Consider the following 26,704-nt stretch of genomic DNA (forward strand, 5'->3'; position numbering starts at 1 on the left):
TGAGGAGAAATGTCAAGGAGCTTTGCTCTCATAAACCTCACATCACTGAAATTGGTGCGCCTGATTTTCCATGGCAAGGATGTATTAAATGTTCACTGCTTCTCTACTCTTGCTTGTGATCACAACCTTGCAAACATTCTGCATCTGGTTTCTGAGGCTCTTTATTGCCCCATTACCAATAACTTGGGCTGGTTAGTGTCTTGTAGACTCTCACTTTCCTGCAACTATACAAGCTAACATTCCTAATGACTTTGTCTATAGATGTAAGGTGCCAGTTGCTTGAGTTACTGCAAAAATGATCACTATAGGGCAGCCATATTTTTAGGATAAAGATCAGAAGCAGACACACCAGTGCGCAGCTTTCTGTCACACCACACTTAACAAGTTACAGAACACAAACCTTTCACTTCTTCAGTAGAATATCCTGGGTATATTCTGCTACAGTATTGCCAGCTGTTTGCAGTATATTCACATTCCTATGGGAGATTGGTTCTACAGAAGCAAAGGGAGGAAGAACTTCAATAAGAGGATGGTCGTCTACAGAGTAGAGTGCAGCAGAATGAAGAGTGGCACCTGAGAAAAGGCCACTGGAAGTTGGTATCACTGATCATTTGGAGAGAGCAGTTTCAGTAGAGGTGTGCATGGGCCTGGGACAGAGGGACAGAAAAAGAACAATAAGTGATTAAAGGTGAGTTAGTGGAGAGGATGTGATTTTTTGAGAATTTCTGAGGTACATAAAAGAAGATACAGTCTTTGGCTTTGCGTTTAAATGTAGGAAAGATTTGATTTTGGTTACAGATAGGCAAAACAAAAGCATGGGAGAAAAACCAAAGATATAGAAGAGGCAAGAGGGCAAGAGCTGGGGTTGAGAGCATGCGTGAGGAGATTAGCCTTGGCATGTCTTCTAAACAGAGGATGAATGACTAGAGTGCAGGTGGGGGAAAGAGATACTAGAGGAGAGTGGTCACTGAATGACCTTAGTCTTACTTGTAAGAGGGGGGTTGAGGTCATTTTCCTGGAGGGTATGAAGAGAAGAGGGTAGAGCTTTGAAACCCAGGGACTCTTTATAGCTTTGTAAAAGCATGTATGTACTTAACAGATCCAGAAAGGATCTAGAAATTTAGAAGTGGTTTCGTTGGGATCATTGTTTGAATTCACAACGTTTTTTAAAATTTAAATTTTTTTAAGGAGAACTGAATGGAGCAAATGCCTTCTGTGGGGCATCAGTCGTTGGGGTAAAAATGTGGAAAAGAATGGTAGAACCAAAACCTGGTTCTAAATTAAATTATTAGATTTCTTTTCCTGCTCCTCTTCACTTTTTTAAAAGGTAGAAGTATACTTGTAATGATTCTAAAGTCAAGTAGTACAGAAGGACATGGTGAAAAGCTAAGAATCACAAAATATGCCTCTACCACCAAGTTTAGCTCCTCTACCACTGGAGACGTTCAAGCTGTTTTGTGTTTCTTCTGGTAGTTGCCTCCATGCCTCTCAATAGTATGTTTATACCACTGTTGCTTAATTTCTTAATTTTAAACATAAATTAATAGTTTTCAAGACTGATAAATGAGGATTAAGCTTATATTTCCCACCTCCCTTCCCTCCCACCCTCTTTCTAGGATCATATCACTACTTTTGATTCCTCTATAGGCTTCCTTTATAATGTCTAATATATTTTCACCATTATTTCTTATCCCATTGGCTGTCAACAGTATTTCTTGTTTCTCTAGTGTGTAATATGACAATATGAACACCACTGTCCTTCCTTTTGACTCTCCTCCCTTCTCTTGGCCTTTGTCATCTGTGTTCTTACCTTATTAAGGTTGATAACACTTGCATTCTATTTTATAATCATTATTAATAGTCCTCTTAGCTTTATAGGTTGATATAGTTCACTGCAGATCACAGTGTATACTATGATTTCATTTTTTAAATCGCTTTTTGTTTTTCTTGGTGTTTCTGATTATTTTTTCTCTTCATCCTTTTGGCCTCTATCATAACCACAATTATTTTAATGTCTCCCATCACATGAAGTATTCTATAGAGTCATCCTTTTACTCCAGAAAACTCCCCTGTAGGCAGGTCTCCTTGCTTCAGTCCGACCTTGTTGATTTCTTATCCTAATGCATAGTCGTCACCTTGGGACTCAGCTGCTCCTCCTAACTGAATCCATTATTTTCTAGATTGCATATGGCAACCATTGCCTTTTGCCAGTGTCTTATGTCATATTCCCCAGAAGTGGGAACTTCCCTAGAAGTGGAAGTTCTTTATTTTTTAAAAATTTCATGGATAGTTTTATGTGTCATGAACATCTTTCTCCAGTCTGTGGCTTGCTTTGTCTTAGTTCGTGATATCTATTGATACATTCCTAGTTATATTTTAGAACTTAATTCAAACATACCTTTGTGAAAACTGAATATTAATTGTTAATATTATTAATTAACAATTAATAATTGTTAATTATTCCATTTTCTGAGACACAATAACCATTTCCATATAACACTGTTTTAGCACTTAATCACAATACATTCTAATTGAGTTCATTTATCCTTTCTTACAGGAAAATTATCTTATTTTGCTCCAGCACTTAGCCTAGTGCCTGGCCGTTTTAAGTGCCCAATAAATATTTTCTGAAAGAAACTATACCCTTGAGATATAGCCATTCCCATTCACCACATTCATCCCATATACCACTCTATAATGGTCAGGGTTCTTAATCACAAATTCATAACTGGCTCATTTAGGCGAAAATGGATTCACTGAAAGATATCAGGTCACTTACAAAATTGTTAGAAAGGCTGGAGAAACAGTCTTGATGTAAATCTAGGAACAACCCCAGAAACGTGCTACAGCAATGGCCTGATGTGGATGCTGCTGCTGCTACCGCTGCTGCTGCTACCACTCCTGCCACCAACCACTGAAAGCCAGGAGCCCGACTTTGATGTGACCACTGTTGTCCTACAAACTTGGCTACCTCTGCTACTACCTTCATTGGCAAATGGAAGTTCTGGGCAGAGCCTGTTTCTCCATGTTTCTCACTTCTGTAACCTAAGTCTTGTGCAGATGAATCTGATCTTTGTGGCTTAGGTCATATGACTGCATCCAAGCTGCAAAAGAGGAGGGAATTTGCAACTATCAGGAGGCAGGACTAGTGTAGAAAATTCCCCCAAATACAGAAAAGATGACAGACAGGCACAAATATGATAGAGACCATTATACCTTCCCGTGTGCTTCTGCAATACAGCATTGCAATGTTGTCTACTTGAGGGTGCAAGAACTTCATGGAGCTTATGATTTCCTTACTCATTTTGATTTGACATGCCTGGAAGCATTAAAAGAGGATCTTAAACTATACAGCGGTATTATACCCAAGTAAGTCAATAAATTGACACAGTGCTAATCTTTGAACTATTCATCATTTCTGGCTGACCCATCAAAATGCTCTTTTAGAAGTCACTCAGTTTTTATTCAGCTTCCATTGGATCCTGCAACATGGCACAACCAGGCAGTCAAAGGCAGGGAGTGAATATGTGAGGAGAGATAGGACTGAGAATTTGATTAATAATATCTTAAAATTGTAGAGCACTGTCGAGTTTCCAGTACACTTTCTCATTTATCTGATTTGAACCCCTCAACAATACACATATAAGTTGTCTGGTTTTTGCTTGTTTTAAAAAAAAAAAAAGGCTCAGGTTTCTCACACTGGTAGAGTTTACAGGTGAGCTAGGGGACAAGGCAAGAAATCTATGTGGTAATAGATACAGAGTTGGAGACATCAGTATGAACTCTTGTTTGATTTAATATAGAGAGCTACATCAGAAATATTTTTAGATATGTGTACATACACAGGTTAGTGTACACATAATTGCTTGCTCTGTGGTGGAGAGGGCCTAGAAGCAATGATACCCCAGTAGCAACAAGGCCCAGATCATAGCTTCTAATATTGTTCTCCAATGAAATGAACGAGGACTCCCTGGAGAAATGGCTGATTCTAGGACTGTGGCAAGGAATAGACAAGATAGAATCTTGTAGTGCTAAAAAGAAAGTGCTTAAAAAATAAAAAAACAAAACACACAAAATGATGGGGCAGTATGTCAAACGGACACAGGTATCAACTGAAATCTCCCAATGGCCAAAGCTTGAACAATTTGAGCAGCAAAATAAAGCAGTATTAGATTATAATGCAGGGACTTCCCTAGTGGTCCAGTGGTTAAGAATCGCCTTCCAATGCAGGGGACATGAGTTCGATCCCCAGTCGGGAAACTAGGATCCCACGTGCTGCATGGTGCAGCCCCCCAAAAAAAGTCAATTATAATGCAAAGTGTAAAATAAATATCCATGAGTCTATACTGATATAAATGAATGAATGAATAAGTGGGGGAGATGAGACAAATTGCCCATATAGAAGAATTCCAGGTTTATGGAGGTACTCTCCTCAAGGAGTTGGAGAACAACTCTGCACTCCTTAAGTGTGGGCTGCATATGGTGACTGTGTTCAAGTGTATGGAAAGGGGCCCGAATTAGTTTGCTAGGGCTGCCGTGACAAAATACCATAGACTGGGTGGCTTAAACAACAGAAATTTATTTTCTCACAATTCTGGAGGCTAGAAGTCCAAAACCAAGGTGTCATCTATTTTGGTTTCTTCTGAAGTCTCTCTCCTTGGCTGACAGTTGGCTAACTTCTCCCTGTGTCCTCACACAGTCTTCCACTTGTATACATGTCTGTATCCTAATCTGTTTTCCTAAGGAAACCAGTCATATTGAATTAAGGTCCAATTGACCTCATTTTAACTTAACTACCTCTTTAAAGACACTATCTTAAAATACAGTTATGTTCTGAGTTATTGGGGGTTAGAACTTCAACATACGAATTTTGAGGGGACACAATTTAGCCTACGACAGGGGAAAAGAATTGCTGTACAGTGAAAAAAACTTGACACTTCCTCAGCCAGATGATCAAGGTCGATATCAATCATGATGTTACGTCAATGGTGTTGTCATGTTGATACTATGACCCTTGATATAATGTGGTGAAAATAGCATTTTACCTCTGTGGTCTTCCTCACAAAAACCTATAACCCCAGTCTAATCAAGACAAATCCCAACTGAGGGACATTCTACAAAATACATGACTGGTACTACTCAAAATTCATGAAAAATATCCTTGTCATCAAAAACTAGGAAAGGGAGAAACTGTCAGCCAAGAAGATCTGAATGAGACATAATGACTAAATGTAATGTGGCATCCTGGAGGGATCCTGGAACAAAAAAGGACATGAGGTAAAAACTAAAGAAAACTAAGGAAACCTGAATAAACATAGGTTTTAGTTAATGATACTCTATCAACATCAGTTCAGTAATTGTAACAAACCTACCATACAAATGTAAGAAGCCAATAAGGCAAACTGATTTCTGGGTGTTTTAATCTGTTCAGGCTGCTGTAAAAAAATACCATAAACTACCGGGTGGCTTATAAACAATAGAAATGTATTTCTTACAGTTGTGGAGGCTAGGAAGCCCAAGATTAAGGTGCCAACACATTCAGTGTCTGGTGAGAGCTGACTTCCTCATACATGACTGTTTTCTCACTGTATCGTTACATGGCAGAGGGGTGTGAGATCTTTGGGGGGTCTCTTTTATAAAAGGCACTAATCTCATTCATGAGGGCTCCACCCTCATGACTTAATCACCTCCCAAAGGCCCCACCTCCTACTATCATTCCCTTAGGGTTAGGGTTTCAACGTATGAATTTGGGGGTGGCGGCATAAACATTCAGGCCATTGCACAGGGTATATGGAAACTCTGTAATATCTTTGCAGTTTTTCTATAAATCTAAAACTGTCTAAAACAAAATTTATTAAAAGACAAAACAGGGAGTTCCCTGGTGGCCTAAGTTAGGATTCCAGGTTTTCACTGCTGTGGCCCAGATTCAATCCCTGGTCGGGGAACTGAGATCCAACAAGCCCTGTGGCGTGGCCAAAAGAAAAAAAAAACAAAAAGCAAGGCTCATATTGGCTAAGAGGCTTGCCCCAGGTTAGCACTGGGACTAGCATCTAGGTCATTTGATTCTAAGTCATTTTCACTACCGAGGGGCTTCCACCACTACCTCACGGAAGGGAGCTGTGTGTCAGTGGTTGCGGGAGGTACGGGATGAGAGTAGCTAATAAGTACTTACAATCCAGTAATTCTGGAAGATCAAGGCAGTATAAAGCACATGAGTGCTATGGATTCGAGCAGAAAGTATTTCACGATCTAGAACAAACAATCAACTGATAGAAGGAGCTAGGTGCAGAGGCTGCTCCAATAGCAGGTGGTCAGCACACAAGCTAGAAAACTGGGAACAAAGGGCCAGAGATGAGAGATATTTTAGGAAACCCAAGATTAGAATCTAGAATTAGAGTAATAGGTACTGGGAATAAAAATAATTGCACCGTTTGAATTAAGTACTGTCCTTTTTATCCTCCTTGCCTGGGGAGACATAAAGTGTGGCTAGGCCTAAGCTCCCAAGTGAGAGGGAGTGAGGATAACTGGCTGGAGCTAGGGAATTGAAGGGGTGGGGATCCGGGAGTACCTGTCTGCCTTCCAAATTTCAAGTATTTTAGGTCAGTCTTCCTCTCTTCTTCACTCTGCTTTTTCTGCTTCAGAGCCTAGGTCCCTCTGGCTGTTCCTTTATATATCTTGCAATGATAAATGACCCCTCCTCAACTCCATATCATCATTTGGATCTCCTGATGAGCTATTTGGGGTTCCCACCCAAATGTCGCCTATGCCCATGGCTAGTCCTCCGAAACGTTAAATATTGGGATACGCAAATGCCAATGAATGTACTATAACCAGTAACACAGTACTTTGCCTCTGGCCTCTAGAATTACGCCAGTCTTACAGAATTAGAATTACTACTTTATATGACCATGCAGCATGGACTGCCCCTTCTCCTACCCTTGCAGCCACTCCTTGCAGTGAGCTCCCCCAGGCCAAGGACCATATTTCATTCATCTCCATCTTTACTCTCTTCAGTGCTACCACATGATAGACCCTCAATAGATTTTTTCTTCAATTTGAATAAAGCAATGACCACCCTACTAAAAATTGCTTTTTAGTTTTTCTCTCTCTTCCCTATTTAGTTTTTCTCCATTGTACATTGTTATGTGTTGAATTGTGTCCCCCTAAAACATGTTGAAGTCCTAACCTCCACTACCTGTGAATGAGACTTTATTTGGAAATAGGGTCTGTGTAGATGATCAAGTTAAGATCAAGGCACTAGGGTGGACCCTAATCCAATATGACTGTGTCCTTAGAAAAAGGGGAAATTTGGACACAGAAGCACACATGCACACAGGGAGAACACCACGTGAAGATGAAGACAGAGATTGGGGTGATGCAGCCGAAGCCAAGGAACGCCAAAGATTGCTAGCAAACCTTTAGGATGTAGGAGAGAGGCATGGAGCAGATTCCCCCTTCCAGCTCCCAAAAGGAACTAACCCTCCCAACACCTTGTTCTGGGACTTCTAGCCTCCAGATCACCTAGTACATTACTGTCTAAAACACCCAGGTCATGGTACTTTATTGTGGCCCTAGCAAATTAATACACTTATCACCTTCACCTTCTAACTTTATAATTGTCTATCTTCCAGACTAAAATGTAAGCTTCGTGGGGTCAGGGATTTTATCTGTTTTGTTTACTCTCGAATCCTCAACATGTAGAAGAGTTTCTGGTACAATGTAGCTCTCAATATTTGTTGGAAAAAGTAATATCCATGAACACTTTAGAGGAAAGGGATTGTTCACAATAACTTGGACACTGTTTTTATTTGGAAAACAACCTACATGAAAATATTCCCACTTATAAAGCAATAATTGAAAACATTATCAATTTAAAATAATATACAATATACTCTGGCTACTTTTTCAGAGGGGGAAATCTTAAACCCTCAGAAGTTGGTCCTATTGCTGGTTTCCCCAGTTTACCAATGACAGAGTGCTTGGGACTGTGAATATACATGGTTAAGGTAGGGAGGTCAGCCATCAGGGCTTCCTAGTTGTTTCTTCCAGCTTTTTTTTTTTTTGCTGTACACGGGCCTCTCACTGCTGTGGCCTCTCCTGTTGCACAGCACAGGCTCCGGACGCGCAGGCACAGCGGCCATGGCTCACGGGCCCAGCAGCTCTGCGGCATGTGGGATCCTCCCCGACCAGGGCACGAACCCACGTCCCCTGCATCGGCAAGCGGACTCCCAACCACTGCGCCACCAGGGAAGCCCTCTTCCAGCTTTTAAGTCTGCTCTTCTGAAGGAGATAACGTAAGGTCCAGGGCAGAAAACCCTTCTCCCTTTCCTCATCCTTATTACCTTCCTCCTACCATGGGCCAAATATTTGAGTGGTTGAATGCATGTGTTCAGGTATTAGAAGAGAATAATTCTAGTGTCTTTTCTTCCCTCTGTCACTAGGGAAAACAAAACAAAACAAACCAAAAAACTTCACTGACACCTGTAACACAACACCGTTTTAATTTTTTAGTTTTTTCTCAGTTTAGGGGAAGAAAATGTTTTCCTCCACCCTCCTAGGGTCCCTGGTTGGGCCTAAAAATTAAACTGACAAAAATAGATTAATGCAAGAAAAGCATACTAATTCATATTGTTTTACATGATACAGGAGCCTTCATAAGGAAATGAAGACCCAAATAAATGGCAAAACTTATTAGCTTTTATATTGGGTTGAACAAAGAGAAGCAATTGTGGACAAGTGACTTAACAATGTGGGGAGGCTAAAGGAAGATAAGAACTATTTTAACAAGGTCTGTTTGTTTAGAATTCTCTTGGTCTTAACTTCTCCCCTTGATGATAAGAACAGTACTTTCCTTCTGATATTAGGGAGGACATCTTTCATATAGGAATTTCATCTTCTGCTTTTAAGAAAAAGAAGGAAGGTCATTATTTTTCTTGTATTTGATGTTTTGCAAGTGCCCCCAACTCAAGATAGTCAATATACCAAAGCAGCGTCCCCTGGGGTGATACACCCTGCACCGCTTCATCGGCATACTCAGCATTTCTCAACAGTCCTAGGAGGTAGGTACTAGCTGGAGGGTGAGAAAACAGAGTGGTTACCACCTTACACAAGGCACAAAGAAACTCTTAAATCTCAATCCAGTGCCTTTTCTGGTGTACTGCTGATAGCTGCACAGGTTTTCTCTTTTAAAGAAAGGGTGGTATCCAAAAAGATGAAAGAGATTTACTTTCAGAATTGGAAGGTACAGAGCATTATGCAGGACTCTGTAGCTATTACCTCTGGCATGTCTGAGGAGACTGTGGGCAGTGAGCAAGGGGAGGAGAGGCCTGAGTTCCAGGGAGTGAGGACTGGCCTCAAATGTCCCCCTCATCAATGATCTTCCTTCAAATATACACGCAGGATACACACACTACCAAGGGGGCCAGCCTTGAGAGATAGTTTTGATAAAAACCATCCCAGAGTCCCATGACTGGCACTGGGCACCACTTAGAGTTCAAAGAAATAAGGAAAGATGAGCACACTAAAGAGGCTGGGATGAAAAAATGGAGATTAGCTAAACTGGAATGAAAGCGTGGGTGGGGAAGAGGTAGAGGGTGAAGACGGCATCAGGGTGGGGTGGAAAGATCACATTCTTGGGCTTGAAGTGCAAGGATAACAGCGATTAGATAGAGAAAGAGGGCTGGGGCAGAAGGTGAGTGGCACCGTTACGAAGGCGCAGGCCTAGGATAGAAGGAGGCTCTAGGGCCGCCCCCTGGGGGCATCTTGTTACCAGGTGCACTTAAATTTCTGTAGCTTAAAACAGGCCCCTACGCTCTGGCTTCACGAAACGACCCTACGGCAGATGCCGAGGTGTTCAGGGTGACCTTGGTGATTCTTTCAGATTATCCGTCCTCGCTCACTCCCAGACGTGTACTGCTAATCAGGCTCTTCTGGAATTCTAGGTTATTCCATGGCCTTCCAAGAAACTTCTCCCCCTATCCTTTCCCTACCAATGTTTGGAAGCACAGGAAAAGCAGCCTGCAGACTCCCATTTACCTGGACACCCTGAGTGACACCGCTATCGCTGCCCCTCTCGGAGGCTGGGCTATTCTGCACGGTCCAGGGCTCGCTTGGGGCCTGGGGCATCCCGGGGGCGGTGTGCGGCCAGTGGGTGTCCTGGGGCGGGCTTCTGGGTCTCGGCAGCGCGGGAGGAGGCAGCGGCGACGCTGGCTGACAGGCTGATGATGCCCGGTGCCCGCAGCCGATGGGAGGCAGCGTGAGCCCGAGAGAACCCGGAGCAGCCGCGGTGGCAGCGCTGGAGCGCAGCCTCCTCCCGCTCCCACAATGCACAGGGCGAGGGCGGAGGCGGCGGCGGCGGCGGCAGCAGCATCACCGGCTGTAGGGTTGGCAGCGGCGGCGACCCCGAGGACCCCGGGCACGCCGAGCGCGCGACACAGCTCGCGGCGAGCCCGGGAGTGATGGCGAGGCCCCCGCTGGCCGCCCGCGGCTGAGACGCCCCACCCCACCCCACCCCGCCCCGCCCGGAGCGGCCCGCCCTGCCTGGCCCTGCCCTGCTCCCTGCCGGCTGCAGCCCCGGCGTTTCCTAGTCGGCGCGGGCAGCCGCCCAGAAGAGGTGCGGCCTCCGCACAGGCGGGGGGCGTCGGCGCCGCGGGGCCCGCCATGGCCGCGTCGGAGCTCTACACAAAGGTAAGGCGCCCCATGAGCCGCGCCTTGGGGAGGGGGCCGCGCGGCCCGGCGCCGCCAGCTGTCAGGCCGGGGAGGGGCCGGGGCGTGGGGACCCAGTCCGGCCCCTCCGGCACCACCCCCTTTCCGAGCATTTTGAAATCCTCTGCCTTGCCCGCCGGTCGCCCGCAGAGGCACCTTCCTTGTTCGGGCGTTGATGGTTAAGGCGGCGGAGGGAGGCCTGCCTCGGGGTGCCTCTGTGGCCCCTGCCACCCTTCTTGGCCTGGGAGCAGTGCGGGTTTCTAAGTGGAAAGCGGGTCTGTGTGGCTTTAGTAGGGCGAGCCTGGGGCAGGATTGCTCAGCCCTCCGTCTTGCTTTAGGAAAAATCCTGGCTGGTGGGAGATCCTAGATCTGACAGATTAGATGGTCGGTCCCTCCCCTGGGGACACGCGCTTAAAATAACGTCTGGTGTTGGTATGCGGTGCCACTTCTACCGCCACCCAACCTTTCTGTGAGGTATGGAATCTTGCAAAAGGTCGCCAGTCGATTTTCACCTTTAGGTGCCCGGTTTCAGATTGCTACCCTGGGGTGGAGAGCCCCTGGGGAAGATGCAGACGAATAAATGCGAGCTGATTCACTGGGGTGGTCGGTACTCATTTGTCGCTGGGAGTTTGCAATCTGCATGTAATCCCTTAGAGCCTTGTTAGGCTCCATGTCTTCACCATCCTCTGGGGTGAGCCTTTTCCTTCTGGGTTTTGTTTAAGGGAAGTGGCAGCCTTTCCTTCTTATACTGACAGCAGTATTCTCTGGGGCTGGTAATCTCTGAATGGCATATTTTGGAGAACTGTCCCTTCAAGACAGTGTGTGGTGCCCTTTGTGACTGTGTGTAGTCATGGCATTTTATACTATCACTCCTGTGTAGGTAGATGTTTTGCCAGCTATTAATTACCTCTAATTCCAGTTAACAGAATTAACCTTAACTTTTTGAGTTTGCATCTGAGGCCAAGTCTACATTTATGGTCTCAGAATCACTGCTTCCAAATATGACCCAAGTAAGCCCAGGGCTCAAGTTGCAGCATGTTATAGAAGGAAGAGGTCTGGACCCGCCATCAAGAGAACTGGATTCTAGCCCTTGATTCTAGCCGGGGCCTTTTCACTTACTGTGTGACCTTGGGCAAATCACTTAACCTCTCTGTGCTTTAGTTTCCTCATCTGTAAATGGAGTTAATTATACCTGCCCTACATCTCTTACAAGGTTGTTGTTGTGAGGATCAAACAATAATACATGGGAATGCTTTTCGTAACCTGTGAATTTCTCTACAAATATGAGGTATATTTCTTCAACCATGAAATGAGTTTGCATGAAACATTTCCTGGGACCTCTCTCTTTCCAGCTTCAGATTTGAGGACTGCACAATGAAACTTCTCTCTAAACCTGGTAATTCTTTAGGCATTGTAGATTCCTAATGTATGATTGAATGCAATTGGAAATTGATCCAAAGTTACTTTATAAACAAACATTTATATAAAGCTAACTATGTGCCAGGTACAGTTTTAAGTGCTTTACAAATATTAGCTCATTTAATCCTCATAATAAACATATGAGGTGGGTACTAAGAAATATCAGAGTCATTTTCACAAGAAGAGATATGGTCTGTAAATATTCCTTAGTTACTTTGTATAGACCCCATTCTTCACTGCCTGAGGAGTCCATCCTTCAGCTGCCTGACTAATTGTAGGCTGCTTAACTAGACACTGGTTGGATAATACGTTGCTCTTGGGTTTTGGGTCTGCTTTTTTCTCCCAAAATAATTGGCAAGAAAAAATTTAAAAGATCCTGTGATTTTTAAAATTGTAAGGTTTGGGGTGGGCTTTGGTCATAATCACAATCTGTTTTAAAATTCACCTTCTAGTCATTGTAAAGACAAACTGGTTTAGACATCAGTAGGGAAGTTGAGCTTAAGTTGCCTTCTCCTAAATGCATTTATACCTAAGGATAATCTGGTTACTTGGTTTGTTTGTTGGCTCATTCTTTTTGTGAATGGACCTTAGCTTAATGGCGGACAAAAATATTTATTGAGCACCTCCTGGGTGCCAGGTACTCTGCTTAATGTTGAGAGGTTCTAATATAAACAAGACACAGTCCTTTCCCTCGAAGGGTTTACAGCCTGCTTCTTATATTCTTGGCCCACTTTGAATCTTCAAGGGCATAAATAACCTGCTGTTACCTCAGCAGCAGGCAGACAGCTGGTATGGTATTTATTTGTAGAAGTTAGGGAAGAGGTTGGGACATGAGAAGGTTGGAATGATTCTAGAGATAAAAGCTTGGGTAGTGATTTTTAGAGGACGAGGGAAATCATTAGAGGTAATATAAATGGATATTAAACACAAGGATTAGACTTCCCTGGTGGTGCAGTGGTTAAGAATCCGCCTACCAATGTAAGGGACACAGGTTTGAGCCCTGGTCTAGGAAGATCCCACATGGTGGAGCAACTAAGCCCGTGTGCCACAACTACTGAGCCCACGTGCCACAACTACTGAGCCCACGTGCCACAACTACTGAACCCGTGTGCCACAACTACTGAAGCCCGTGCACCTAGAGCCCGTGCTCCGCAACAAGAGAAGCCACCGCAATGAGAAGCCCACGCACTGCAATGAAGAGTAGTCCCCGCTCACCACAACTAGAGAAAGCCCGCATGCAGCAACGAAGACTCAGCGCAGCCAAAAATAAAATAAATAAATAAAATTAAAAAAAATTGTATATAAACACAAGGATTTTCCCCTTGCAGAGGATTATAGGGAAGGAAGTTCTGGGGGTAGACTACAAGGAAAGATATAATAGTGACATGCCATGATTATGGTATTCAACATAGTGGTTAAATTTGAAAAGTGCCCTTTTCAAAATGTCATTCAGAGCTTAAAGGCAGATTTTGATGTGTGATAGAAATCAGCTCCTATTACAGTGAAAGACAAAAGACCATTCAGTTTATTCTTTTTAGCTAAAATGATAATGGTTTTGTCACAGCAGTTTAGCAGGGCTTCTCTTTTGTAAATTTTTCAAGCAGTATAAACATTTTAAAGGCAATAGCTGGGTTACTAGGATATAACATTTCTGGAAACTAACATTTTGGTTAAAACATGTTTGTTGATTGTTAAAATAACAGCTTTATTGAGGTATAATTTACATAATGTACAATTCACCAATTTAAAATGTACAATTCAAAGGTTTTTAGTATAATCACAGAGTTGTGTGTTGATTTATTTTTAGATCCACCTGACTCGTTCCTGAAAGAATTGAAGGTGGTTGTGACATCTTATTGTTTCTGGTTTTGAAAATATTTGCTGGTCTTGACTTTCCAGTGGCTGTCTGAATGATGACATCACTTGTAGCTACTTTCAGCACCTTCAAAGGATTCAGCATTTGTGGAGCAGGGTTTATTAATTAGACCTGGATGGATCACCAATAGCAATAAAATGGCATCCTAGTCATCCTCACATGAAGTTCCCAGACACCATGGGTACCACATAAATGCTGTAGAATGGCCAAGATTACCTGAAGTTTAATTAGGAGTCCCATAGTATGTCAGGATGCTGAATTTTCTAACAGTACAGAAACAGTCTAAAACCCTCACTCCAGAAGCCAAGTACACTTTCCTTAGATGAAACAACTATTAGGCCAGTAGATTGTATATCTGTAATCTTCCTTTCCCACCATATTTCCTCATACCTACTGAAGCTGCATGGACTAGATTTTTTCTGAGATAGTCCCAATTTTATATTCTATGCCATTGTCCCTTTAAATCATCAATCCTGGAAATTCTAATATTTTGGTGTTGAAATTGCATTTCTTAGACTGCTTCCAGCCTCTTAAAGCAGAACAGAAATCTCTGATCATGTTCCCTGATTTGGGCTTTGGCAAGTACATTCACTTTTCTTAAATCTCCTGTCATGCTCCTTCTGTCTGTATTTCTTCCTGATGTCCTTTGGCCTGTTAATGGCTCTGCTATTTTCCTAGTCCCTCATGCTGGAAACCTCTGTAGCTTTTTCTTTGTCTCATATTCTACTTCTTCTTTACCAATTCTGATTTTACTTGACATCCAGCTGACAGTTCTCTGTCTTAATGACCTGTACACATTTCTATCTTATTATAGTTATCTGTATATATGTAAGCCACTCCCACAATACTGTAAGCCCCCTGAGATGCTGGTCAGGGTTTGTTTACCTCCTGTAGAGCCTATCACAATGTCTTCCACATAGTAGGTGTTCATTAAATATTTGTTGGATGGATTAAAAAATATTTAAACAGGAGAGAAACAGAAAATAATGGTTTGGGATGATTAGTCCACTTGTAGGAATGAAGCAGGGTGTAATGGAGTGGTTAAACAAGTAAGCACATTTTCAGGCATGATGAACAGGGTGAGTAATAGAGAAGAGAGCTGGGAGCCAGGGAGACCAAGGAAAATGTTGTAGGAAACAAAATGGAAAGTGATGGAAGTCTGGTAGATTGAAGTGCAGGCAGAAAGTGTGAGAGACAGGTCTCTGTGATGGAGTAGATACAGGAAGGGAAGGAGAGGGAATAGTGTAAGTTAACACCAGTGGCTCTAGCTTTGGAAACTGGAAGTTAATTCTCATTATATCATGAATTTTTGCTGACTCTGGAATTTGTAAGTGGCTCAGAAATACTTCTTTAGACTGTTTGAGCAAAGCAGAATGGTTGTGATCTCCTCTTGAAATTTGTTACTGTTTCTTGAAGTGTGACAGTTCGGTATATTGCCCAGTGGCTAAAAGATTACAAAAAAGTTATAATTTTAATGAGAGTTGCTACTGCCACATAAACAGGTTAATTCTTCCTGGTGCTTTTAGCTTTTTGAAGTAAGGGGATACTGGAGGAAGGTCTGAATGGGGTTCCGGGGATTTAACTTAAACCTCCGAAAGGTTGAGGTGGAGTGGGGGGGATAACTTTCCTATAGGAGACTGTGGGAGAGGAGGGTAATTTAGCTTTTGTGTTCTTCACTTTATCATGACTTTTGCCTCCATCAGGAGAATCTAGGGGCACATGGCCCACTAGAGGATGGATTGGATTTATCTGTCTCCACTTTAGGTAATTCCTAGTGAACTATGAGGTATTATCAGAAGTATAAACTCCTGGCTGATCTATGGAATGAGGTCTGGCCCTAGGTGAAATATTGTGTGGGCAACACCACTCCACCCCACCAGGCGTGTCCTGTCCTACAGTAGTTTTCGCAGACTTTCTCCATTTGTCTACCTGGGGAGGTTGTCCTCTCCCTTCCCTCTGGCTCCTGCCTCTGTATCTCTCTAATCAACTTTATTGAGGTATAATTTACATTTAATAAAATTCACTCATTTTGGGACTTCCCTGGTGGTCCAGTGGTTAAGACTCCATGCTCCCAATGCAGGGGGCCTGGGTTCGATCCCTGGTCAGGGAACTAGATCCCGTGTACCACAACCAAAATCCCATATGCCACAACTAAGACCTGGCGCAGCCAAATAAATAAATATTTTTAAAAATCACTAATTTTAAGTGCACAGTTTAATGAATTTTGATAAATATATTCTGTCATGTAATCACCATCACAAACAAGATATAGAACATTTCTATCACCCTCAAAAGTTCGTTGGTGCTTAGCTCCTTCTCTTCCCCAGCTTATTCAGAGAGTTTACTGGAGTTGGCTTGCCCGCTGGGGCAGAGGAAAGAGTTGTTTGTTTTCAAAAGTGTATGTTATGATTCCACCTTAGCTCAACGAATATTGATAACTGAATATAGAGACTTGACCTTGGGTGTGACTCCCATGGAGTTTCACTGACAGTGGGAAGTGAGAATAGTTGGAAAGGAGTTTAAGTGATTTATTTAATCTTTTCTTCACATACTTACCACCTTACCTTTACTAATGGTGTCTGCTTTTGATGCCTTGTTTCCTCAGGTCCTTAGTGTGCTAAAATGCCCTTTAGTCAATTCTGCCCTTTAACAGTTCTCCTGCCTCATCTACCTTGGTAGTAATGTCCATCTGGGTTCGTGCTGATAGAGATTTTAAAACTTTGCAGAAACTTATCCCCGGCTTCTTCATGCCTCAGACAGTCTCCACTTCGCTTCAAAGCCCTCCTCAGTTGAAAGTCTCCTTAACCAGCTGCCATTTGCCTTAAACATCTCCATGTACCACAGAGGCTTTTTGCCAATTATAGAACTTAGGGATGATATAATTATGCTTTAGTTTCAAAATAATGGCTGCAAACTTGGTTGAAATCAAGGAAAAAGTGCGTTATCCACTTCTAAGTGTTCATGGAAATCGTTTATCTACCTCCTTTGGCCCGATGTCATGCCGTGTTCAAAAATGTGAGCACAGGGACTTCCCTGGCGGTCCAGTGATTATGATTAAGACTCTGCCCTTCCACTGCAGGGAGCGGGGGTTCGATCCCTGGTCGGGGAACTAAGATCCCACATGCCACACGGCATGGCCAAAAAGTTAAAAAAAAAAAAAAGTGAGCACAGTGCTGGACTGGAGGGAGATGGGACATAAAAAAAAGACAAGTTTTGTCTCTCTTTAGTCACTCACACAAAAACATGCATTGTCCTGGCCAGGAATCCTGTGTATGTGGTTGGAGTTTCCTCTTTTTTTTTTTTTGTATATTTATTTTTGTCTGCTTTGGGTCTTCGTTGCGGCACGTGGGCTTTCTCTAGTTGCGACTAGTGGGGGCTACTCTTCGTTGTGGTGCGTGGGCTTCTCACTCTGGTGGCTTCTCTTGTTGTGGAGCACGGGCTCTAGCCACACGGGTAGTAGTTGTGGCACATGAGCTCAGTAGTTGTGGCACATGGGCTCAGTAGTTGTGGCTCGCGGGCTCTAGAGCGCAGGCTCAGTAGTTGTGGCGCACGGGCTTAGTTGCTCCACGGCATGTGGGATCTTCCCGGACCAGGGCTCGAACTCGTGTCCCCTGCATTGGCAGGCAGATTCTTAACCACTGCGCCACCAGAGAAGTCCTGGGTTTCCTCTTGATAAATACATTCTGAAGGAATTTCAGAATGGGAGAAATAAAATGATCAGGGCAGTGAAGAGGCTAGACAGATTAAAAGGACAGACCCTTCAGAAAGATGAAGGTGAAGTGGGAAAATGGCGAAGTATTTATTTAACACCAAGATTAGAAGTTTATAACATCAAATCCCAGTTTAGTAAGGATACTTGTTCTTTAAATAAATAAATATGTCATTTAAAATGAATTTCTACTCTAGCCGTTGTTTTACACATATGAAACTCATTATCTCAAGTTATGATATCAGCTAAGATGTGGTAGATAAACAGAAAGGGTCTGGCTAATTCATGGATCATAGTTCTGATACACCGACTTTCCGAACCTCTCTTTGACAGTGTTAAACAATTTACCAGCCAGAGCTGTTTTAGTTGGAAGTGATGGAAACCCAACTCAAAGCCAAAAAGCATTTTATTTGCTTAGATGCCCTGAAAGTCCAGGCATGGCTAGATTCAAGACTCTGACATGGTACCTCTGGGGCTCTCTGTCACTGGCTTTCGTGTCAGACTGCTATTTAATATTGCTTTCATCCTCAGGACAGCTCTTTTCAGGGTCAGTGGCACCTGCAGACCACATGGTCTAGCTCTGGGCCTGGAGGAAGAGAGCCTGGTAGAGGAATTCTGGTTGTCCTTGCTTGTGGTTGTGTGCCGAGTAGGTGGTGGGAGGGAGACCGTGAGCAGTCCAGTCTTGCTCATCTAAGAGGCCAGAGGGAGGATGGGGCATCCTGACTGATAGTCCTACTCAGACCTGGTAGGGTGGCTGAAAGCTGTTCCCCATCAGAAGGAATAGTGCTAGAGAGACAGAACAAAACAGCTACCCTCAAACAATGTCCACTATGAATCAGTCACCAAAAGTGACAAAGTGACTGAGTTCTGCCTCTCCTTTGCTGATTTTTGAGAAGATGAATAGGAGGGTTTTGACTAGGAGGACATTGGATATCTTTCCCCTAGAGAATCATTTTTAATTAAAAAAAAAAAAGGCCATGGAGAATCAAGTGCAAATGTTGATAAAAGCATATGAGGGGCAGATAAATTAGGAGTATGGGATTAACAGATACACACTACTATATATAAAATAGGTAAGCAGCAAGGATTTATTGCATAGCACGGGAATTATATTTATAACAACCTATAATGGAAAATAATCTGGAAAAAAAATAGAACTGAATCACTTTGCTGTACACCTGAAACTAGCACAGTATTGTAAATCAACTGTACTTCAACTGAAACAAAAAAAGCATATCAGAGATAGATGATTTAAAAAGTATTTTTTATTCAGTCTTATTTAGGGGGCTCTGAACCCTATGTAACCTTTCCTTCTGATCTCTTTCTGCCATATTTCCTCAGCATTTTATTTTCCTTTATTTTCTTCACATCCTTGTATGCAAACATTATTCTCTTACCCCATTTTCACCCAAGGATAAGTTGCAAAATTTCTTATTTCCCCCTTTTGACTGTTCAGATCATCCATTATTCATCTACAGTGTTCTAATCTTTTTTTTTGCTCTCTTCCTTTCCACCATGTCATCTACTTCTTGATCCTGTACTACTGGCTGTAGTTCATGTACCCACTCCTAATGCTCTCTTGTGCTTTGTTATAACCAAATTTCGTATGGAGTGAATTATTTAGTAATTTAGACTGAGGAGGGTACTTCATTTCCTCAAAGCTTTGTATTCTTGCTTTGTTACCATTCCCTGAATCTGACATCACCAAATAGAAGTAATTTTGTGTGAGTTTACATAAATCATTTTCTGTGTATGTGAGTGTGTATGTGTTTCAAACAAACACTTTTGTGTTAGACTGGTTTTGACTAGTTAGACTAGACTAGTTAGAACTTAGTTTTTCATCTTATCATACTGGAGTGATTACAATAGATAATCAGCTATTCCCTCAAGGATATGAGCTCACTTTAAAACATTTTTATAGCAGTACTTAAAACACGTTTAAACAGATTTGGTCTCTCTATGCTCAAGCTGAAAAAAATCTTCTAGTTCGATAAGCATCATGCTCAGTTTGGGAGCAGAACTGCTAGAGATATTTTCCATAAAATTAGGAAAAGTATATCTTAATAATAAGAAATTTGGGTCAAAACCTGGACTAAACTTTCATCAATTCAGAATGTGTATTTGTTAAATCTTATTTTAGAAATGGAAAGTTAAACCCACTAGAGTTAATATTGTATTTTAACCCAATCTTCCTGCTTATGCTCATTTTCTTCATTCTAACCAAGATTTCTCAACCTCTGCACTATTCTTTTTTTCTGGGGGCTTGTCCTGCATGTTGTAGGATATTTAGCCTCATCTCTAACCTTTATCTGCTAGATCCAGTAGCATCCCCCACCCCTAGTTGTGACAGCCAATCTGTATTGTCTACAGACTGCCAAATGTTCCCTGGGGAGCAGTCCCCCTTCCCCCTGCCCCTGCTTGAGAACCACTGCCCTAGACCTTAAGACTTAGATTAGGGTAAGAAAAAGTGGGAAAGAGTTAAAAATAAAAATGGAGATTAATTGGAAAAACTTTTTAAAAATTGCCTTTTCAGGGAACTTCCCTGGTGGCGCAGTGGTTAAGGGTCAACCTGACAATGCAGGGGAGAGGGGTTCGATCCCTGGTCCAGGAAGTTCCCACATGCTGCAGAGCGACTGGGCCCGTTTGCCACAACTACTGAGCCCGCGCTGTAGAGCCCATGCTCCACAACAAGAGAGGCCACCACAGTGAGAAGCCTGTGCACCGCAACGAAGGGTAGCCCTGCTCGCCCCAACTAGAGAAAGCCCACGCACAGCAACGAAGACCCAACGCAGCCAAAAAATTTAAAAAAAAATTTTTTTTTAAATTGCCTTTTCAGTAATATCTCTTCTGCTTATAGGAATGATATATTGTAGACAATTTGGAGAATACAGAAACATAAAAAGGGGGCTTCCCTTGTGGCACAGTGGTTAAGAATCGGCCTGCCAATGCAGGGGACACAGGTTTGAGCCCTGGTCCGGGAAGATCCCACATGCCGCAGGGCAACTAAGCCTGTGTGCCACAACTACTGAGCCTGCGCTCTAGAGCCTGTGAGCCACAACTACTGAGCCCACATGCTGCAACTACTAAGCCCACGCACCTAGAGCCTGTGCTCCACAAGAGAAGCCACCGCAATGAGAAGCCTGCATACCACAACAAAGAGTAGCCCCCACTCGCCACAACTAGAGAAAGCCTGCATGCAGCAACAAAGACCCAACACAGCTGAAAATAAATACATAAAATTAAAAAAATAAAAAAGAAACATGTAAAGGAAGAAAATTAAAAAAAAACTGCCATCCAGAGATGATTATTTTCAACAATTAATTTACTTCAAGTCTTTTATCTATATTCATAATGTTAATTTTTATGATTTCAAGCTTAATATGTATTGTGATAATTTTTACGTTATAGAATATTCTTTTTTTTTAAATGAAAAAAATTTTTTTAGGCTGCGCCATGCAGCATGTGGGATTGTAGTTCCCTACCAAGGATTGAACCTGCGCCCCCTGCATTAGGAGTGCGGAGTCTTAACCACTGACCACCAAGGAAGTCCTATAAAATATTCACTGAAAATGTTTTTAGTGGCTGCATAATATTCCATCATCTGGGTGTACCATAATTTATTTACTGTTGGGCATTTTCACTGTAATAAGAAATGTACTATGATGAGCATTTATTGTACATAAATCTTTGCTTGGATTAGTCAGCTTTAGTCAATTATAGAGTCCACATTTCCCTGGCAAGGGTTCGCATTTACAATTATGCAAGGTAGGGTATTCACATTTATTTCATTTTAAAAATAGCACTTTTTATGTACATTGCTTCAGGGCTAGGATGACCAGATGTCCCACTTCTGTGAGATGCTTCCTGCCATCCAGTACCTTTATTCTGCTTTGAAAAATCCTCTAAGAGTAGAACTATATATGTTTATTTCAAAAACTTAACCTTTTGGAAATCTAAACTATTTCCTTTTTCTGACAGTTTTCCTTATTGTTGCTCTTATTCACTGTTTCTCCTTGATCTTGGGTGAATCTGGGCCAGAAAGTATAATTGAATTAGAAAGATTTTAATTTTATTTTTTTAATCATCATCATTATTTGGTTATGTTTATTTTTTAAATTTATTTATTTACTTTTACAGATCTTTATTGGAGTATAATTGCTTCACAATACTGTGTTAGTTTCTGTTGTACAGCAAAGTGAATCAGCCATATGCATACATATATCCCCATATCACCTCCCTCTTGAACCTCCCTCCTACCCTTCCTATCCCACCCCTCTAGGTCATCGCAAAGCACCAAGCTGATCTCCCTGTGCTATGCTGCTGCTTCCCACTAGCTAACTGTTTTACATTTGGTAGTGTATGTATGTCGCTGCTACTCTCACTTTACCCCAGCTTCCCCTTGCCCACCCCATGTCCTCAAGTCCATTCTCTATGTCTACGTCTTTGTTCCTGTGCTGCCACTAGGTTCATCAGTACCATTTTTTTTTTTTTTTAGATTCCATATATATGCGTTAGCATACGGTATTTGTGTTTCTGACTTACTTCACTCTGTATGACAGACTCTAGGTCCATCCATCTCACTACAGATAATTCAGTTTCGTTTCCTTTTATGACTGAGTAATATTCCATTGTATATATGTGCCACATCTTCTTTATCCATTCATCTGTTGATGGACACTTAGGTTGCTTTCATGTCCTGGCAATTGTGAATAGAGCTGCAATGAACATTGTGGTACATGTCTCTCTTTTTTTTTTTTTGCGATGCGCGGGCCTCTCACTGTTGTGGCCTTTCCCGTTGCGGAGCACAGGCTCCAGATGCTCAGGCTCAGCGGCCATGGCTTACGGGCCTAGCTGCTCCGCAGCATGTGGGATCTTCCCGGACCGGGACACGAACCCGTGTCCCCTGCATCGGCAGGCGGACTCTCAACCACTGCGCGATCAGGGAAACCCCCATGTCTGTTTTTGAATTATGGTTTTCTCAGGGTATATGCCCAGTAGTGGGATTGCTGGGTCATATGGTAGTTCTATTTTTAGATTTTTAAGGAACCTCAATAGTGTTCTCCCTAGTGGTTATATCAATTTACATTCCCACCAACAGTGCAGGAGGGTTCCCTTTTCACCACACCCTTTCCAGCATTTATTGTTTCTAGATATTTTGCTAATGGCCATTCTGACCAGTGTGAGGTAATACCTCATTGTAGTTTTGATTTGCATTTCTGTAGTAATTAGTGATGTTGAGCATCTTTTCATGTGCATCTTGGCCATCTGTATGTCTTCCTTGGTGAAATGTCTATTTAGGTCTTCCATGCATTTTTTTTTTTTTTTTTTTTTTTGCGGTACGTGGGCCTCTCACTGTTGTGGCCTCTCTTATTGCAGAGCACAGGCTCTGGACGTCCAGGCTCAGCGGCCATGGCTCACGGGCCTAGCCGCTCCGTGGCATGTGGCATCTTCCCGGACCGGGGCACGAACCCGTGTCCCCTGCATTGGCAGGCGGACTCTCAACCACTGCGCCACCAGGGAAGCCCTTCCACGCATTTTTAAATTGGATTGTTTGTTTTTTTGATATTGAGCTTCATGAGCTGTTTGTATATTTTGGAGATTAATCTTCTGTCCGTTGTTTCATTTGCAAATATTTTTCCCATTCTGAGGGTTGTCTTTTCATCTATTTATGGTTTCCTTTGCTGTGCAAAAGCTCTTAAGTTTCATTAGGTCCCATTTATTTATTTTATTTTTAAATTTTCATTACTTTAGGAGGTGGGTCAAAAAAGATCTTGCTGTGGTTTATGTCATAGAATGCTTTTCATATGTTTTCCTCTAAGAGTTTCATAATGTCTGGTCTTACATTTAGGTCTTTAATCCATTTGGAGTTTATTTTTGTGTATGGTGTTAGGTAGTGTTCAAATTTCATTCTTTTATTTGTAGCTGTCCAGTTTTCCTAGCACCACTTATTGAAGAGGCTGTCTTTTCTCCTTTGTATGTTCTTGCTTCCTTTGTTGTAAATTAGGTGCCCATACGTGCGTGGGTTTATCTCTGGGCTTTCTATCCTGTACCATTGATCTATATTTCTGTTTTTGTGCCAGTACCTTACTGTCTTGATTACTGTAGCTTTGTAGTATAGTTTGAAGTCAGGGAGCCTGATTCTTTCAGCTTCATTTTTCTTTCTCAAGATTGCTTTGGCTATTCGAGGTCTTCTGTGTTTCCGTATGAATTGTAAAATTTTTTGTCCTAATTCTGTGAAAAATGCCATTGATAGTTTGATAGGGATTGCATTGAATCTGTAGATTGCTTTGGGTAGTATAGTCATTTTGACAATATTTATTCTTCCAATCCAAGAAATGATATATCTTTCCATCTCTTTATGTCATCTTTGATTTCTTTCATCAGTGTTTTATAGTTTTCTGAGTACAAGTCTTTTGCCTCCTTAGGTAGGTTTATTCCTAGGTATTTTATTCTTTTTGTTGCAATGATAAATGAGATTGTTTCCTTAATTTCTCTTTCTGATTTTTCGTTGTTAGTGTATAGGAATGCCAGAGGTTTTTGTGCATTAATTTTGTATCCTGCAACCTTACCAAATTCATTGATTAGTTCTAGTAGTTTTCTGGTGGATTTTCTATGTATAGTTTCATGGCATCTGCAAACAGTGACAGTTTTACTTCTTCTTTTCCAATTTGGATTCCTTTTATTTCTTTTTCTTCTCTGATTGATGTGGTTAGGACTTCCAAAACTATGTTGAATAGGAGTGGCGAGAGTGGACATCCTTGTCTTGTTCCTGATCTTAGTGGAAATGCTTTCAGTTTTTCACCATTGAGTATGATGTTTGCTGTGGGTTTGTCATATATGACCTTTATTATATTGAGGTAGGTTCTCTCTATGTCCATTTTCTGGAGAGTTTTTATCATAAATGGGTGTTGAATTTTGTCAAGAACTTTTTCTGCATCTATTGAGATGATCATATGGTTTTTATTCCTTACTTTGTTAATGTGGTTTATCACATTGATTGATTTGCATATATTGAGGAATCCTTGCATCCCTGGGATAAATCCCACTTGATCATGGTGTATGATCCTTTTAATGTGCCATTGGATTCTGTTTGCTAGTATTTTGTTCAGGATTTTTGCACCTATGTTCATCAGTGATATTGGTCTATAATTTTCTTTTTTTGTGATATCTTTTTGTGGTTTTGATATCAGGGTGATGGTGGCTGCGTAGAATGAATTTGGGAGTGTTCCTCCCTCTGCAATTTTTTGGAAGAGTTTGAGAAGGATCGGAGTTAGCTCTTCTCTAAATGTTTGGTAGAATTCATCTGTGAAGCCATCTGGTCCTGGACTTTTGTTTGTTGGAAGATTTCTAATTACAGTTTCAATTTCATTACTGTGATAGGTCTGTTTATATTTTCTAATTCTTCCTGGTTCGGTCTTGGAAAATTGTACCTTTCCAAGAATTTATCCATTTCATCGTGGTTGTCTGTTTTATCGGCATATAGTTGTTTGTAGTAGTCTCTTATAATCCTTTGTATTTCTGCAGTGTCAGTTGTGATTTCACCTTTTACATATCTAATTTTATTGATTTGCATCCTCTTCCTTTTTTTCTTGATGAGTCTGGCTAAGGGTTTGTCAAATTTGTTTATCTTCTTAAAGATCCAGCTTTTAGTTTTATTATCTTTGCTATTGTTTTCTTCATTTCTAGTTCATTTATTTCTGCTCTGATTTTTATGATTTCTTTCCTTCTACTGACTTAGGGTTTTCTTTGTTCTTATTTCTCAAGTTTGCTTTAGGAGTAGGGTTAGATTGTTTATTTGAGATTTTTCTTGTTTCTTGAGGTGAGATTGAATTGCTATAAACTTCCCTCTTAGAACTGCTTTTGCTGTCTGTCATCGGTTTTGGGTTGTCATGTTTTCATTGTCATTTGTTTCTATGAATATTTTAAATTTCTTCTTTGATTTCTTCAGTGATCTCTTGGTTTTTTAGTAGTGCACTGTTTAGCCTCCATGTATTTGTGTGTTTTTCAGGTTTTTTTGCCTGTAATTTATATCCAGTCTCATAGCATTGTGGTCAGAAAAGACTCTTGATACAATTTCAATTTTCTTAAATTTTCCAAAGCTTGATTTGTGACCCAAGGTATGATCTATCCTGGAGAATTTTCAATGTGCACTTGAGAAGAAAGTGTATTCTGCCACTTTCAGGTGGAATGTTCTATAAATATCAATTAAATGTGTCTGGTTTATTGTGTCATTTAAAGCTTGTGTTTCCATATTTATTTTCTGTTTGGATGATCTGTCCAATGGATAAAAGTCTATTTTATCTGATACAAGTATTGCTACTCCAGGTTTTGATTTCCATTTGCCTGGAATATCTTTTTCCATCCCTTCACTTTCAGTCTGTATGTGTCCCTAGGTTTGAAGTGGGTCTCTTGTAGACAGCATATATATGGGTCTTATTTTTGTATCCATTCAGCCAGTTTGTGTCTTTTGGTTGGGACATTTAATCCATTTACATTCAAGGTTATTATTGATATGTATGTTCCTATTAACATTTTCTTAATTGTTTTGGGATTGTTTTTGTGGGTCTTTTTCTTCTCTTGTGTTTCCCTCCTAGAGGAGTTTGTTTAGCGTTTGTTGTAAAGCTGATTTTGTAGTGGCTGAATTCTCTTAGCTTTTGCTTGTCTGAAAAGCTTTTGATTTCTCCATCAAATCTGTATGAGAGGGCTTCCCTGGTGGCGTAGTGGTTGAGAGTCCGCCTGCCGATGCAGGGGACACGGGTTCATGCCCTGGTCCGGGAAGATCCCACATGCCACGGAGTGGCTGGGCCCGTGAGCCATGGCCACTGAGCCTGCGCATCCGGAGCCTGTGCTCCGCAGTGGAAGAGGCCACAACAGTGCGAGACCTGTGTACCGCAAAAAAAAAAAAAAAAAAAAAAAAAAATCTGTATGCGATTCTTGCTTGGTAGAGTAATCTAGATTCTTGCTTGGTAGAGAAATCTTGGTTGTAGATTTTTCTC

The 26,704-nt window shown here is 41.7% G+C and overlaps 1 protein-coding gene across 4 annotated transcripts in view; it reads left to right on the plus strand.

Annotated features, from left to right (window-relative positions):
* Window positions 1–10,346: 10,346 nt before the first annotated feature.
* The window catches only part of MYO5A (myosin VA), a 187,268-nt gene continuing 170,910 nt past the window's right edge, over window positions 10,347–26,704 (plus strand). For all 4 annotated transcript variants that reach the window (XM_079914136.1, XM_079914137.1, XM_079914138.1 and 1 more), the window contains exon 1: window positions 10,347–10,686. In XM_079914136.1, coding sequence (XP_079770262.1) covers window positions 10,660–10,686 — 27 coding nt within the window. In that variant the 5' untranslated portion in view covers window positions 10,347–10,659. The remainder of the gene's footprint in view (window positions 10,687–26,704) is intronic.

This window comes from Stenella coeruleoalba (genome assembly GCF_951394435.1).
Source record: "Stenella coeruleoalba genome assembly, chromosome: 2".
In the NCBI taxonomy this organism is placed as follows: Eukaryota; Metazoa; Chordata; class Mammalia; order Artiodactyla; family Delphinidae; genus Stenella; species Stenella coeruleoalba.